The sequence below is a fragment of the Pezoporus occidentalis genome, unplaced genomic scaffold (assembly GCF_034315485.1).
Source record: "Pezoporus occidentalis ecotype Australia unplaced genomic scaffold, CSIRO_AGI_Poc_V1 ctg99, whole genome shotgun sequence".
NCBI lineage: Eukaryota > Metazoa > Chordata > Aves > Psittaciformes > Psittacidae > Pezoporus > Pezoporus occidentalis.
In genome coordinates, this window is record NW_026916358.1 from 1,190,403 (window position 1) to 1,207,846 (window position 17,444).

A 17,444-nucleotide genomic window follows, 5' to 3' on the forward strand; every position below is an offset into this window, starting at 1 on the left:
ATAGAATCATAGAATAGTTAGGGTTGGAAAGGACCTTAAGATCATCTAGTTCCAACCCCCCTGCCATGGGCAGGGACACCTTATCCTAAACCATATCACCCAAGGCCTCGTCCAACCTGGTCTTGAACACTGCCAGGGATGGAGCATTGACAACCTCCCTGGGCAACCCATTCCAGTGCCTCACCACCCTAACAGGAAAGAATTTCCTTCTTATATCCAATCTAAACTTCCCTTGTTTAAGTTTGAACCCATTACCCCTTGTCCTGTCACTACAGTCTATAATGAAAGTCCCTCTGCAGCATCACTATAGGGCCCCTTCAGATACTGGAAGGCTGCTATGAGGTCTCCACGCAGCCTTCTCTTCTCCAGGTTGAACAGCCCCAACTTCCTCAGCCTGTCTTCATACGGGAGGTGCTCCAGTCCCCTGATCACCCTCGTGGCCCTCCTCTGGACTTGTTCCAACAGTTCCATGTCCTTTTTATGTTGAGGACACCAGAACTGCACACAATACTCCAGGTGAGGTCTCACAAGAGCAGAGTAGAGGGGCAGGATCACCTCCTATGACCTGCTGGTCATGCTCCTTTTGATGCAGCCCAGGATACAGTTGGCTTTCTGGGCTGCGAGCGCACACTGAAGCCGGCTCATGTTCATTTTCTCATCAACCAACACCCCCAAGTCCTTCTCGGCAGGGCTGCTCTGAATCTCTTCTCTACCCAACCTGTAGCTGTGCCTGGGATTGCTCTGACCCAGCTGTAGGACCTTGCACTTGGCATGGTTAAACTTCATGAGGCTGGCATCAGCCCACCTCACAGGTGTGTCAAGGTCCCTCTGGATGGCATTCCTTCCCTCCAGCGTATCAACCAAACCACACAGCTTGGTGTCATCGGCAAACTTGCTGAGGGCGCACTCAATCCCACTGTCCATGTCAGCGACAAAGATGTTGAACAAGACCGGTCCCAACACCGATCCCTGAGGGACACCACTCGTTACTGGTCTCCAGCCGGACATTGAGCCATTGACCACAGCTCTTTGCGTGTGGCCATCCAGCCAGTTCTTTATCCACCGAGTGGTCCATCCATCAAATTGCTGTCGCTCCAATTTAGAGACAAAGATGTTGTGTGGGACAGTGTTGAATACTTTGCACAAGTCCAGGTAGATGACATCAACTGCTCTACCCCTGTCAATCAGTTCTGTAGCCCCATCATAGAAGGCCACCAAATTGGTCAAGCATGATTTCCCCTTAGTGAAGCCATGCTGGCTGTCACCAAGCACCTTGTTGATTTTCATGTGCCTTAGCATGCCATCCAGGAGAATCTGCTCCAAGATTTTGCCAGGCATAGAGGTGAGACTGACTGGTCTGTAATCCCCTGGCTCATCCATTTTCCCCTTCTTGAAAATGTGGGTTATATTTCCCTTTTTCCAGTCATCGGGAACTTCACCTGGCTGCCATGGTTTCTCAAATATGATGGCCAGCGGCTTCGCAACTTCATTTGCCAGCTCCTTCAGGACCTGCGAATGGATCTCAACAGGACCCACGGACTTGTGCACATTCAGATTTTTAAGAGGGTCTTGAACCAGTTCCTCTCCTACAGTGGGACGGTGGGATATTTTCTTTAGAGAAAATATCAACCCTGCCTTTGCTGTGGAGAAACCACTTTGTATTTTTGACTTTAGAGAAGATATTTTTCATCTCCTGGCAGCACTTCTTCAGAAAAGAATTGGGCGCTATTTTGGTCTGAGCTTTTTAAGCTAATGCTGAAAAAAAAGACTCAACAGGGAAATAAATCACAGATTCATAGAATAGTTTGTGTTGCAAGGGACCTTTAGAAATCATCTAGTCCAACCCCCCTGCAATGAGCCTGGACATCTTCAACTAGATCAAGTTTCTCACAACCACATCCAACCTGGCCTTGAACTTCTCCAGGGATGGAGCATCTACCACCTCTCTGGGCCATTTGTTCCTGTGTATCACCACTCTCATTGCAAAAATTTTCTTCCTTATATCCAGTTTAAATCTCCCCTCTTTCAGTTTAAAACCATAACCCTTGCCCTATTGCAACAGGCCCTGCTAAAAGTCTCTCCTCATCTTTCTTACAGGGCCCTTTGAAGTCCTGAAAGACCGCCGTAAGAAGACTGGGAAGTCTTCTCTTTTGCAGACTGAACAACCCCAATTCTCTGGAAAAAATCAGTTACAGTACAATATCATATTCCTTTAAAAGGAAGGCTGCCTTTTCACAGCAGAGTGGAAAGGCCACTGTTTTACCTGGTTCTAACTGCCACAAACTGTCTCAAGCTTTTCCTCTGGGCAGATTAAAAGCCTGTGCCTTCCTTCAGAGCAAAGGAGCGTGCCAGCAGCAAGAGCAGCTTCAAGAATGCGAGGTGGGAAAGGCTAGGAGGCAAAATGAGAAAGAAGAGACTGCAGCACAGCAAAGAAAGGGAGACCACTGGTAAAGGCAGGAGCAGGTACAGGACAGAGCCTCAAATAGTTGTGATTGATACAAAGATTAATGTTTCTGGGAGTCAGAGGAGACACACAGAAATCACTGCAAAGAGAAAGTTATTAGAGTTGGAATTAAAATTAAGACCCAACCCCTAAGGAAATGAGCAGGTTAGGGAGAAAATTATCAACAAGATGTTTTATTTCCTTTTTGATGTGCTTTTTTTTTTTCCTCTTAAAAGCTAATTATTCTTTTTTATACTCCGATAAAACCCAGCTTTCAAGTTAAAAAGACCCTTTAAGTCCTTGGAAATACTTTAAATAAAAGACTTAAGAGCTGCATACAAATCTCTGGTCAACTCATGGTTTTGCTGCAAGGACTTCCACAGCTTGTGTTGCGGACACTGCAAAAACAACATAAGCAATTTTTTCTTTTGTTTTACATCATCAGGCCTTACTAGAGAGAGTGCTTAACTGTGTGTCTCTAGATAAACCTAGTCCCTACTCTATCACTTAGCCTTTTGGGTGACTTTGTGGAACGTTTCTCCCAGGCAAGACTAATACTTTCTACACTGTGAGACTTTTCTCACCTAACCCCATCTTCTTAGCCTGACCAGTACTGTCCTAGTTTTGCCCTTATAGAAACTTGCTGGACTTTCAGGCTCTCCTGATCTTAGTTTGCAGACTGGAACTGTCATCTACGTAGTGTTTGACAACTGATGGTCCTGGTTTCATGACATTAATAAAAAGAAACAAGAGGTAAGGTGGGCTGAAAAGGATGGGTGTCTGCTTTGCAGCATAAAGCAACAGCAGCTAACTGCCTCCATATTCTATAATTTAGAAGTACTAACGAAAAAAAAGATAGTATGCGTAAATGCCCAGGAGTATAGGTTGAAATAGGTTGAAGATGAAAAGGCTTGCCAGTTCAATATCGTCCGATTGAACTCAGCCTCATACACCTCTGCCTTGTTATAAGGAGGGTGTAGTTAGGAGAAAAAAACCTTAGTGCTGCAGCTGAAAATCATGACCCAGAGCTAAAACAATGATTCCTGCATGCAGCAGTCATTCTTCTGCAAGCACCCTCTATACTCCTCTGTGATAATGAAAAGCAGAGAGCTCATGCTCTCATTATGTATTGGATAGGCTTCCTAGTGCATATTCCAGTAAATATGTTAATATAAACAGGGTAAGAATGCACTGCCTCAGTTTATATCTAGTTCTAGACACATGATATTGCATATATATTCTTTTTCACCCACAGCCAAATAAGCTTTTCTGATTATTTATTGAGATATGAGTTATAATGCACAGCACTTGTTACCTCAGGCATTAATTTATCAATATCAACCACTCTTCAAGGACAGAAAAATGTTGATTCCTTTTTGCCAGTGTTCTGTGAAACTAGACTGTCTGAATACTTATGGAAGAATGGTAAGAAGGCTTTGCATGCTGTGCCGCAGAAGACGCCAGTGATTAGCTGTTACATGGGTCACACAGAGACATCTCATTTGTCCATCACTTTTTAACAAAAAAAAGAGATTTTATTTTAATTTATTTTTTTCTTTTGTAGTTAAGGCTGCTTTAAAAACAAGCTTGTAATAGGATTCAAGTTAGTATTGCAAAGGAATTCAGGAATACACAATGATACTCAAATTCAATCCACCACATAGAAGTAAATGAAGAATCAGGAGGAGGTAATGCTGAAGACTGATGAGTAGAAAGACAACTGAAACAGGAAGGAAGCCGAGTTAGGATTCTGTTTCTGGAATTTGGCCCTGGTGTACAAGGTTGCTGTGAAAAAAAATTAGTCACACTTCAGTGTGGAGGAGGACAGAGCAAGCTGCATTATGGGGAGGAACGTGGAACAGAGAAAGTCTGTTTATTTGCATTCCTTATATAAATAGGTCCTGAATCTACATACCAGAATACTATTTCTTCTGAAGGACAAAACCAGTCTGGCAACACTAGTTACCCCTGACCTTCTTCAAAGGCATACTGCTTCTCCAAAAAGCTGATGTGTGGGTGGAATATTATGCTCCTGTCTGAAACTCTATCACATACTTGTTTTCCTTTAAGGTGGATAGATTATTTATTTTCTCCACAACTAACTGCAGTGAGAATGCCATTTAATGGAGCTGAAGATGACCTTAAAGTAAATGTATTAAAACCTGAGCTTTCATAGCTACTGTTGTTAGCAGTATCATGGCCAATGTGTTTGTAGCCCTATGTTACGTGTGTCTACCAGAGCTGTCACTTCCCATTAAGTAACAGTGATCAGAGAAATGTGGTATTTTCTGGGAGATACTCTTTGGTAACAGTCTAAATATCCTTGAGCAATGGGCACAGAGAGAATTGATTTGGGGAAAGAAAAAATAATATATATATATATACATATATATATATGGCTTCTTGGATCTCTTTTTCTCAGGTAATTCAGTGTGACTTTAGAGATCAGAACGTCTTGTGAGTTATGTCTTGTTAAATTTTGACTCAGGACCATTCACTCAAAAAAAAAAAAAAGGAGGTACAAGTAGAAATAGTAAGTAGTTTTGTTCAAAGTTCTCTCTTCTAGTAGTGACCAGGTAGCCAAATATACAAGACACTTGCTTTCAAGATTACGTGAAAAACAGAAGTCTAATAAACAGGAGAGGTCCTAACCAAGGTCAGAAGATGGCAGCCCCTAATGCTCACTGTTGACAATGGATAGTGCTGGTTTTGACAGAGCACAAAACAAGAGTCAGTATAGCACATGAAGATGCCTTTGTCCACCTCAGCATTTCTTGAGGGGATGTCAAAGGTAGGATCACAACACTGTACACTATTACTTTTACAATAATTTTTGGTTTTAAAATGTGTGAGCATTATATCATTAAGAGGAGCACAAGGGGTCACTGCTTTGCCACTGTAGTTCCTCTAACCATTTAGAAAGTAGAAGACTACCAGATTGTTTCATAGATCATATTTGCAGGCTTTCTGGACTATGTTTAAATACGTTATCCTGAAGATAAATGCGTTCTACAAGACTATCAATCCCTGAAGCTGTATAAGTTTTCGGTGAAAAATTCAGTATATAATTAAAGGATCCAGTGTCATAACTCTGAATTATGAGCTTCTTTTAAACCTGGTAAGTTAAATCATACATTTTAGACATTGATGCTGATCATGAATAAAAGTTCATCAAAAATATGTTGCCTTCAGCATACTTTTACCTTCCAGGTTAATTTATCTGCTATCAGAAACGTTTCTCCATAATATACTGAATTCAGTTATATAACTTTAGAATGATGCATGTTAAGGAGAACTGGAACCTAACTGTGAAAACCCACGTTAAGAGACAGACCTTTTATCTGCTGGTGAAACTCACAAATATAAAGAAACAGAGCAAAACTGTGCAGACTGGCTAATATTAACTTGCTTTATTTCAATCCGTCAGGCTTCTGCAAATACAACTGTACCAACGTCCCCAAATACGACTGTCCACCCTGAACAATCTTTCTTACAGATCTGCCAAATCTAGACTTTGTAGATCAGGTCTGAAACATTGTCTTGCCCGTTTATCAATAGGAAGCCTTTGATAAACAGTGAGGGTATGACAATTCTACAAGATGCATTTGTAACAAAAAAAAAAAAATAATTACTATTTCTCTTCAGCTTTGATAGCCTTTTCTGTGATGAACACTACCCTAACACAAGCATATGCAATATTCTTGTTAACCTTCCCAATGGTCACTCTCACAGCTGTTCCAAAGACAGCAACACAAAACTGTGGGTCAATTCTCTATCTTCCTTTAAAATGGCAGATTATGACTACCAGAAGCTTTCTTCATTTCATGCCAGTGATGGTATTTGATCACCTCTGGAGACCGATACACAAGCAAGATTATAGCTAGTTTGAAGCTACATGCTCTGACTCATCAGCTGGCTGCTCCTAGGAACTGTGCAGGTCCCTGTCTTTTTAAAAAAAACACAAAAGACAGTAGAGATGCAACTGATTTCCTCTGTTCCCCTTCCCCAGAGACTGCAAAGGTGCCTCGAAAGAACAACAACAGGATGGGAATGCTTGGGCAAGGCCAAAACATGGACTGGTGTGGACAATTGGGGTGGGCTGGCCCACAGGATTGATGGTCAAGAGAGTGCAACCAGCAGGTGTGTACAAAATTTGATATACCAAATGTTTAGAAGCAGAAACACAGAAGTAACTGTGATTTTGGTACAGTATTCATCATAGCACATATTTCAACCTCCTAATGATGAAGGCAAGCCAGATTATCTATGCTTCTAACACAGACATCATAAGTTACCGTAGATAGTCAATTACAAATTGAAACAGAATAGATCTAAAATCTCCATCAGTTTATTATTTTTGATCATTTTAGTTTCATTTCTGGCAGACTGACACGTTACATTCCTTGAAGTCTCTGATCCTGAAAACATATTGTAAGACATTCTTTTCACTTGTATTTATAGTCTGCATGTATCATAAACCCCTGCATGTTTAAAGATGCAATTCCACACAAACTGAAAATAAAACCAATTCCAAATTCATCGTTTTGCCTTTCTAGATATTAGGAGGCTTCGTAAATATTTCTGCCTTAACAGGGATTTATTAGTAATAAATTTTGGAAAAATCATGGCATAGTATATGTTCTTCAAATATCTTCACTGAAAAATTTTATGACAGTGTACTAAGGAACTACTCCAAGTTGTCTGTCAACAACTGGCTTAAAAAAAAAAAAAAAAAATCACTTCTACCATCACAAGTATAGCCTTCATGTGACTGTACTAGAGTCTCATTTTTTAACAAAGAATTACCCTGCATCAAAAATCACATGCACATTTTGGAACTAACTAGAGCTTTTTTATTTATAGACACTTCATATTCATAATTAATTTATTTCTTTATTGCTGATACTTTTTGTTTACTGTTACATGAATGTTAAATCAAGAACTTCTATTTTTCTTTACAGCTCAGTTAAAATTTAACTAAGATCAAAATCATTTATCTTATCCTTAGTTCATCAATTTAATTGCATTAATATGTAACAGATTCAAAAATACTTTTTTGCATTTTAACAGAAACATTCTAGATCATAAAAATTCGGCGATTCATCTTGTCAGACTGCAAATCCCACTGAACAGAAAACACAAGGGACCCATCGTAAAAGCTACATCATGCTCTTTTACTGCATTACCTTTGCAGTTATTGGACGAACACACAGTGTTAAATTGGTACCACAAAAAAGGTTAGATTAACAAACCACAGTGATGAAAGCTGAAAGCCATAAGCACAATCAACATTCCTGGGAATGCAGGAAACCCAACAACTTTCTATAGCTTTTTTTGATTTATTTTCTAGTATTTTTAATAACCAAGCGGATGGAGAAGCACATGAGAACTGGGAACACACTTGCTAAATAAGAGGGTTTTGTCTCCAGCCAAAGGTATAAGCAAGCTTTTGCACTTTGGGTAAATCTGACAAAATTCTGAAATGCCTGATGAAGAAATCCTATTCCAAAACATAATCCACTGTCAGCAAAAGCTTTTAGCTATTATTAGTGTGATTTAAAAATTACCTAGAATTCATTTCCTGCCCAAAGAGTACACACTGCTTGTTCTCTCTTCTGGACATACATGATGCCAAATGTAGTGTAGAATCCTTTCATAGGAAAGCTTGTCAGAAACGCAAGTCACATTGCTAGAAAAATATCTGCATTTAGAATTCAACTTCAAAGACTCAGTTCAAAGAGTTCTGGTAAAAAATACAAAGGAAAACCAAGGTGTGTGTGGGGGGTAAGAAGTATGGAACTGAGAAGTAAAGCACTCTGAAGTTTTATACTGCCAGTCTTAGTGAAAAACTAACATACAGCAGATCTTTAAATTTTAACCAGAGCCTCAATTTTGTAATTAAAGAGTTTCAGTAATTACAGCACAAACCAGAAATCGGAGGACTAAGTTGAATTTTTAAGTAGTATCCTATTCCCTACGTGCAAGAACTTCTGAACACTGAACTGTGGCAGACAGAAAGTATATTCATTACATGCAGAAAAGAAATGTGGGTACTATGAGGATTGTATTGCAAATTAATACAAAATATAGCAGAAATAATAAAATAAAGTATTTTACATTGGGGACTACTATTGCCAGGCATTTGAAGGAATGTTTTTATTTACATTTGCAGAGATGCTACAACCCAAGTGACACTAGAAATTCTTACAAAGCAGGATAAAATACTGTTACATATACATATAAAAAATAAAAAACCACTATGGCATTCTGAAATTAAACCAAAAATATTTCTCATTCAACATATCTAGTTATGTTAAATCATACTACAACTCTATCAAAAGATAATTTGATACTTGTCCATTACTTATCAACCATAAAATAAATAAATGAATTTATAAAACTCTCTGAAGAGTCAAAGGAAACCAAGATTCATACCTGTAAGGAAAGGGTGGTATTTCTGATCTGCTGACTCAAGTGATCCAGTCCCTTAGGATAAATGAATCATTCAGATCAGAAGCATTATTTTCATTTCTTTCAATGAAGAAAGCCATTTAACATATTATGCAAATTTTCATTTTCCTTTTCATGAGTGAGGGAAATATTAATGAGATTCCACACAATACAGAGTAACTTATGCAGTACTGAGGTTCTGCTTCATTAATTTACACAAAACCGTAAGAAAACCCCTCCAAATTTCAAGTAACATAGGCTGTTGGTAAAAGTTATACAGAACAAAAATTAGATTGAATGATAGTGCTAGTGACTTGTGCTTAAACCGGAGATAAGAGAGTTACTCCTTGACAATCCCAAATTTAACAGAATTGAGTTGAGGTTTATACAGAGAAAAACATGATCTGGATTTGTAGTCCTGTGCAGTTCTTGGATCATTTGGTGAAGAGCAAACATTTCAAACATCTTCTTATTACTTCTGCAAAAGATTTTACATACAATAGTTGTCAATTTAAAACTGAGAGGTTTCATCTAAACATTAGAACTTCTACAGAAAATGGTATTTTAATGAAGGAAAATGTGCATTACATTGGCAGTTACATATAAGTCTTCTACATGTGTATAATGTCTCTAAGCAGAAGGTTATATATGCATGGTGAGAAAAATCTTGTCAAAACTCACCAAAAAATATAATTTCACTTGAGTAAGTGAACATGTAGTATAATGAAAGCTCAAGGAAAGGCTATAACAGGGTTTCACACTCATGTGAAAAGTTTCTAAAAGCAACAAATGAAAAATTTTTAATTTTACTTTTAGTACCTTTCCAATGCAATTTATAGAATCACAGAATGGTTTGGGCTGGAAGTGACCTTAAAGATCATCTAATTCCAACCCCACCTGCTAGCAGAGAACATCCAGCATTGTCTATGGTGGAGCAAATAAACAGCAAAACAGAGATGAGTTTTTGCAAAAAGAGAAAAGTAAAAGTCCTTGAGTTTGCTGATCTAATCATAACTAACAGAATAATAGTAATAAAGAATTACTTTATTCTGGAGAGTTTTTGCAGTATCACACAGAGCTTTTCCAAAATCTGAGTATCTAGCTTAGAACTTCGAAGCAAAAGAGAGCAAGTTCGGAAGAAGGATTCATTACTGCAGGCTTCCAGGAAAGGCTGTGAAGAATCTGTAAAAGAAAACAATTAAAATCTATATTACACAGCTCAGTGCAGGGAAAAGTAAAATAGCTGTTAGATACATTTGAAGGGCTTTAAGTGCCTCATGTTGCGCAACTATTAGAAGCATGATATAATCCAATTTATGCTGAGCATGTGATGCAAAACTCAGGTAAAACTAGGAACTGAAAAAAATGTCAGTTCCATAGAGTTCTGACATTTCCAACCCTTGTATTAAAACAAGGCCTATTCACTTGAGAACAAAGGAAAACAGGAAACAGAACAATTTTAAACTCAAATAAAAATTATCTTGAAAGTGCTTACTCAATGCTCATTTAGCATAGTTATTTCCTTTTGATCATGTGAGGGGAACATAGGCTGTGCAAAAAGACTCAGAAGGAAATACTTTAAGCTGCTGCAAATCACATGGACAGGGACAATACATGTAGAAGCTAATGTGATACCTGAGAGCCTTTCATCGTCAAAATACTGTCACTGTACCCTTTTTCAAGACAGGCAAAAAAACACTTGAAAGGTAAAAGTAAGAGCTGGATAAGAACACTTCAATATATTTAAATATCAACAAAACTCCCTTAAAACAGTGGATGAGTTTTTAGATCACATTGAACATTTCCCTCTATCCTACTCCTCAAGATCAAATCACTTCTGAAAAAGGTTAAATCTGTTCCTTTGTTATGTCATTCTCAGTTCTGATATTAATTTATAGTAAAAACAAAGAAAGTAAGTTACAGTTGATCCTTTTTGTTAAAATGAATAGTCTTTCACATAGCATAGGGCATTTGCATCAGCAGAATACACATTAGGAAAACATTTTAATGTTTGTATGTTTAAAATATTTTTTTTATTTTGTATGTGTTATACTTAATAAGAAATTGCACTATGCAAATTACAGCATAAACCAATAAACACAGACATGAAAAAATTCTTTGTACATATGCTGAATACTGTAATTTATAAATAGGACATCAAGATGCTTTTATCAGTACAGAGAGGACGGATGTATCTTTCGGTCAAAATTTTCCCTTGGTGCAAGGACATACAAATTACTAAATATAAGTAGTAGCCTTGGAGTGAATTCAAGGTTTTAATTTATTTCAGGATGCTTACTGATACAAAATGAAAAGAAATGCCACAGAAAAGCTGTTCAGAATAGGGACCAAAAAAAAAAAAAAAAATCAACTAAATCAACTTGGCAATTAAAGTGAGCTTTAGAGCCTAAACAACTACTTGTCAACAAGGACCCAGTAACTCCTAGACCTTACTGTTAGGAAGAAGATCTTTCAAAACCTGTATTTTATGCTGCAGAAGGTATTATTTTTCAGAAATTGTGATATCAAAAACTCAGGGCTACCTGTCAATAACAGCAAGCAGAAAACCCTTACATCGGTTCAGAGAGTGTGCTCTGTTAACTGATACACAACTGACATACACTCAAGAGTCAGTGCTCTTTATTGAGCCACTGCTATCTATAACAGAACTTTGAAGTATTAAGTACACACAGCAGCATCTTAAACCTGGAAAAATAATTAACCCAGAAGTCACTTCTAGTATGATGCTATCCATAAGAAGAGGTGACAAAAACTATAAACAGAAATGGCAAATACGCAAAGCACAATGAATACAATCCTCCTATCTTAACAGTACTTCATATCAAAGCACTTCCATCACTTAAGAGTGAGGTAAACACTTCTATACCAGTACCAAGAAGAGATAACCTTCCCTAAAGCAAGAAAAACCTAGAACTCAAATTATGTTATCATAACTTTATAGAAATTATATAGAACTACAACTTCAGAAATTCTTCTATAGTTTGCTAGGGCTCCTACAAATGACTGCCTATTTGCAAGAAATAGGAATGGTCCTATCTATCTGCATTGCACCACTAACGAAATCTGTTTTAACAACAAAAACTTGAAACAGTATCTCTTACTTACGAAAGGTGAGAAAAGTGTAAATAAATGTGTAAGAACACTGACATTCAAAAAGTAAATTGAAAAGAAAGGTTTTTCTTCTTTCCATTGCCTGTTAAAACAAAATGCTTTAGAAACCTCTCATTTTACACAAGTTCTGCATTAGCTGAATTCTGATTCATGAGAGATCTGAAATTAACAAGTCTGTTGGGATGAAGAGGGTGGTCCTACAATTTATTCCTATAAAACTCCTTAAATAGTCATAAAATGCTTTCACAGTCATTTTCTGCAGGGCTAAACAAATACCATTTCAGCTGACCTGGAGAGTTCTTTGCTGCCTTGCTCTTACTGGTTCCTTATAAAAATATTTACTTTAAAAATAATAAATAGAGAGATGCTGTAAGAATGTTTTGACTATGAAGCTTATGAACCAATGTAAAAGATATGCATTAATTTTAAGATAGGATTTTTACTATGAAACAGAAGAGCCAAAGTAGAAATATTTTTTTAAAGTTTGCAAAGTTCAATTATGTGTCCTGGTTTCAGCTCTAACACTTATTTTTCTTCCTAGTAGCTGGTGCAGTGTTGTGTTTTGGCTTTAGTCTGGGAACAATGCTGATAACACACTGATGTTTTAGTTGTTTCTAAGTAATGCTTACTCCAATCAAGGGACTTTTCAGTTTCATGCTCTGCCAGTGAGAAGGGGCACAGGAAGCTGGGAGGAAGCAGAGACAGGACACCTGACCCGAACTAGCCAAAAGGGTATTCCCACACTACAGCACATCATGCCCAGTATATAAACTGGGGGAGTTACCTGGAAGGCCCAGATCACTGCTCCAGTCAGGCTGGGTATAGGTCAGTGGGTGGGGAGCAATTGCACTGTGCATCACTTGGGTTTTCTGAGCTTTCATTTCTTCTCTTGTTTCCCATTATTATTGTTGTTGCTATTGGTATTCTTTCTATTATCACTATATTTTACTTTATTTTAGTTATTAAACTGTTCTTATCTCAACCCATGGGGTTTACATTCTTTTGATTCTCCTCCCCATCCCACCCAGAGGAGGAAAGGGTGAGTGAACAGCTGCACGGTACTGAGTTACCGGCTGGGTTTAAAACATAACAATGTGAAAGCAAACTGATAAAGGCACACATTTAAAAGACACATGTTCTGTACACTGTTTATATATTCATTTCATATAAGCTTTTGGAGAACATATTCTAAGTAATCAGAAAATGTACAAAATAAGCATATAATTTAAATGCATGTCTAGGCGATGAGCTAAAAGAATCTAAGCTTTACATTTTAAATATTTTGGTGCATTTTTAAATATTCTAGATCTGCACAGATTTTGTTTTTATTAACTATTTTAGAAAAACTAAATTGGAGTACATCCTGACAGGACTTTGGCACAACTTAATCTGCAAAAGCCTTGCCAGTATCCTTAATAAAATTGCAGCCTGTTGTAGCTGCATTAGCTTAACTTGATTGGTAGGCTGCAATGAACAATAAGCAATTTATCAATGGTGACAGAATTCATCTGAAATTTACCCTCAAAGTAATCAGTCATTCACAGCATAAAATCTCACCAGCTATAGTCAACTGGAAAATTCTGTTTTACACCAAAAGCTAAACCCCTCGGAAAATGAAGACTGTCCAGAATGCCAACTCTAAGTTCGTATTTTAACAAATTAGTGATTACAATTTTGCATCATTTCTAATTGCATGAGGATCTGCCAGGAGAATGGAGAACGGGTGACAGCAATGCAAGTGAGTCACACACTACTGTCTGCTAGCATGGAAAAGTTAACTAACAACTATGCATCACAGCAGAAACGCTTAAAAGAAAGCAGTAATATCACATGTTGCTAATAACCAACTGTCTATAATACAGTCACCTGTACGACTTGAACCATTTGCTGAATTTAACTTTTTTTCCTATAATCAATAACCAGGATGATCAAGTGCCAGTGATTAAAGCACTATGGAGATAGGGTGACATTCCATTCAGCACAAGGCACCTCGAATGTAGATGTTTACATGGTGACCCTGAATTAAGGGAGCCCAAGCAGCAGGGTCACCCAGTATGTGTTGACCTCAGTATGATCCGAATTACTCTTAAGTTTCCTACAGTATGCAAGATATTAATGCAGACATGAGACAGGACGTATGGGAGACCAATATCATTCTCGAATGGCAGCTAAAGGTTACACCCACCAAAAAAATATGAAAAAATAAAAATCAAAATCACAGGAATACTTATGTGACAAGACATGTTCAGAATGAAAAGAAGCCTACAAGGAGGGACCTCTGACTTGGAGGTCAGAAACTATGGTAATAAGGACAGTACGAAAAGTCAATGCAGACCTCAGTAAGAAACAAAAAGTTCTCCCAGCCATATACGTAAAAAAAGGTAGCAAGGTCATCTCACCAACCAGATCCATTAGAGATAAGCTGCGGGTGCAGCACACCAATGTTTGAGATAGGGTGTGCTAGCAAGGTCCTTTGGTCTACTGTCTCAGGGGAAGCAAAGGATGGAGAACCATGTGTCAGCAAAGACACAAGGGTTACTGATGAGTTAGAAACTACACATCAATAGAAGTGCCCAGGAATAGTTATGTAAGAATTATGGCTTCCACTGCAAAAAGGTGGTGGCATCAATAGCTCAACTGAAGTGCACCTACACCAGTGCATGCAGCATGTGCAATAAATAGGAGGAGCTGGAAGCCACTGTGCAGCAGGAAAATTATGAAATAGCTGCCATGATGGAAACATGGTGGGATGACTCCCACAAGTGGAGTGCTGCAATAGGTGGTTATAAACTCTTCAGAAGAGATAGGCAAAGAAGGATAAGCCATGGGGTAGCCCTCTATGTTAGGGCTACCTGACACACAGGGCTAGAGCTTGATGATGGTGACAATGGGGTTGAGTAGTTTATGGCTAAGAATCAGGGGGAAGGACAAGACAGACATCATGGTGGGAGTCTGTTACAGACCACCCAACCAGGATAAAGAGGCAGATGAAATATTCTATAAGCAGGTGAGAAAAGTCTCACTGTCACTAACCCTTGTTTTCATAGGCAATTTCCACTTCCCAGACGTCTCCCGGAAGTGCAGTAAAGCAAACTGTCCAGGAGGCTCCTACAGTGTGTGGAAGAAAACCTGCTGACACAGCTGGTGAGGGAGCCAACTGTAGGAGGTGTCCCACTGGACCTGCTGTTTGTGAACAAAGGACTTGTGGGTGATGTGATGGCTGGAGGCTGTCTTGGGCATAGAGAATACAAAATGATAGAATTCTCAATTCTTGGAGAAGTAAGGAGAGGGTCAGCAGAACTGCTGCCTTAGGCTTCCAGGAGGCAGACTCTGGCCTTGTTGACAGAGTCGCAGTGGAGGCAGTCCTGAAGGGCAAAGGAGTCCAGGGTGGCTGGACATTCTTCAAGAAAGGAAATCTCAAAGGCACAGCAGCAGGCTGTCACTGTCCCCATGTGCAGAAAGATGAGCTGGTGGGGAAGACTGGCCTGGCTGAACAGAGAGCTTTGGCTGGAACTCAGGAAAAAAGAAGAGAGTTTATGACCTTTATAAGAAGGGGCAGGCCACTCAGCAGGTCTACAAGGATGTCATGAGGTTATGCAGGCAGAAAATTTAGAAGGGACAAAACCCAACTAGAACTTAACCAGGTTGCTGCCATGAAAAATAATCAAAAATGTTTCTATAAATATATTAGCAAGAAAAACAGGGCTAAGGAAAATATTCGTCTTCTATTGGATGTGGGAGGAAACATAGCAACAAAGGCTGAGGAAAAGGCTGATGTACGTAATGCCCATTTTGTCTCAGTCTGTCCTCCTGAGCTGGAAGACAGGGAGCAGAATGAAGTCCCCATAATCCAAGGGAAAATGGTCAGTGACTGCTACACCACTCAGACACACACAATTATCAGGGGCCAAGTGGGATCCACCCAAGGGTACTGAGGGAGCTGATGGAAGTGCTTGCCAAGCCACTTTCCACCATTAATCAGCAGTCCTGGCTGACTAAGTTGGTCCCAGCTGACCAAGTTGGTCCCAGCTAACTGGAGGTTAGCAAATGTGATGCCCATCTACCAGAAGGGCTAAAAGGAAGATATTGGGAACTCCAGGCCTATCAGTCTTATTGCAGTGCCGAAAAAGGTTATGGAGCAGATCACCTTGAGTGCCATCATAAGGCATGTAGAGGACAACACATATTATATTGGAGAATATGGCAGTTAGTAAAAGGACTGAAAGGTGTGTAGCTTATGAAAGTGGCTAAAAGCAAAACAAAATACTTTGCCTTGAGAAGTGAATTTTAAATACTGATTCTTTAATTGTGCTTATGTCATGTATTAATTAATGACTGTGGCATGGAAACAGCAGTAGTCAAATGAAATTCCATCTTGGAATTGCTCATTTAGGTAACAGGTATAAAATAAATGAAAAACAGAATTATCTTTCTTGCTGGAATAGTAGAAGCGTAAAGACAACACACTAAGAAGCAACTAATATTTTTCCTGTAAAATCACTGATTAGAAACATGAGAGGATGAAAACTTTTGGTGTGCTGATTGAACTCAGTATGTCTGTGAGCAACCAACATGGTCTAACCTTTAAAGACCGATTCTAATAAAGCCTGAGAGAAAAACCCACCATTTCACAAGTAACCTAGGTAGCATTATAAATTGAAGCTATGCAGTATTATGGGTTACTTTGCTCAAGAAACTACAAAAAGCCTAATGAACTACCAGAATTACTGACGGAATCACAACTCTCTTACAGAGACACCTAAAGGAACTTTGTTCTAACACTCTTTCTGTCAGATCTTGCCTGCCTTGTTTCCTCTGCTCTTGTATCTCCACACCTGTAATAACCAGCTCAGAACTAAGCACAGTATTTCAAAGTCAGTGACAAAGTCTAATAAGAAAGACTTTGCATAAATAAATGTAACCTGGCATAACCTGTGATTCTGTAAGGTCAGATCGCAAGTAAGTGTGTAAAGTCCGAACTCTGACAATGCATCGATGTTACTCAAACTGTACAAATTGTACTATATACTTAAAAAAAAAGAGCCTTTATGAAATTATTTCAATTATGACACTGTTCTAAATTCACCTTGAAAAGTCAGCTACTAAGTATAGTAGTTCTGCTAGTCAATACAAAATAAAAACAACAAAAATGTGTACAAACTTTTGGTGTATTTGCTTGCTTTCAGCAAATATATAGGTTGGTCCTAACATTATCACAGGCTGTATGTAACAGACGTATTAATAGAGATATTTATCTGTGGTTAAAATATTAAACAGACATCTATTAATCCAACATAATTATTCACTGTTTTCAGAAGAATGAGTAAAACAATTACAGAGGTAAGACAGGATAATAGAGGAAGGATTTCCCTTTAAATGGTTTGTATTTCAATGTTTATCCCACATAAGCTGTAAACCA

General features: G+C 38.4%; 1 protein-coding gene across 6 annotated transcripts in view; it reads right to left on the reverse strand.

Moving 5' to 3' along the window:
* Positions 1-7,772: 7,772 nt before the first annotated feature.
* Positions 7,773-17,444, reverse strand: part of CCDC138 (coiled-coil domain containing 138) — a 32,385-nt gene continuing 22,713 nt past the window's right edge. For all 6 annotated transcript variants that reach the window (XM_062606877.1, XM_062606876.1, XM_062606879.1 and 3 more), the window contains 2 exons: positions 9,937-10,075; positions 7,773-9,371 (listed from right to left, as the gene is read on the reverse strand). In XM_062606877.1, coding sequence (XP_062462861.1) covers positions 9,200-9,371; positions 9,937-10,075 — 311 coding nt within the window. In that variant the 3' untranslated portion in view covers positions 7,773-9,199. The remainder of the gene's footprint in view (positions 9,372-9,936; positions 10,076-17,444) is intronic.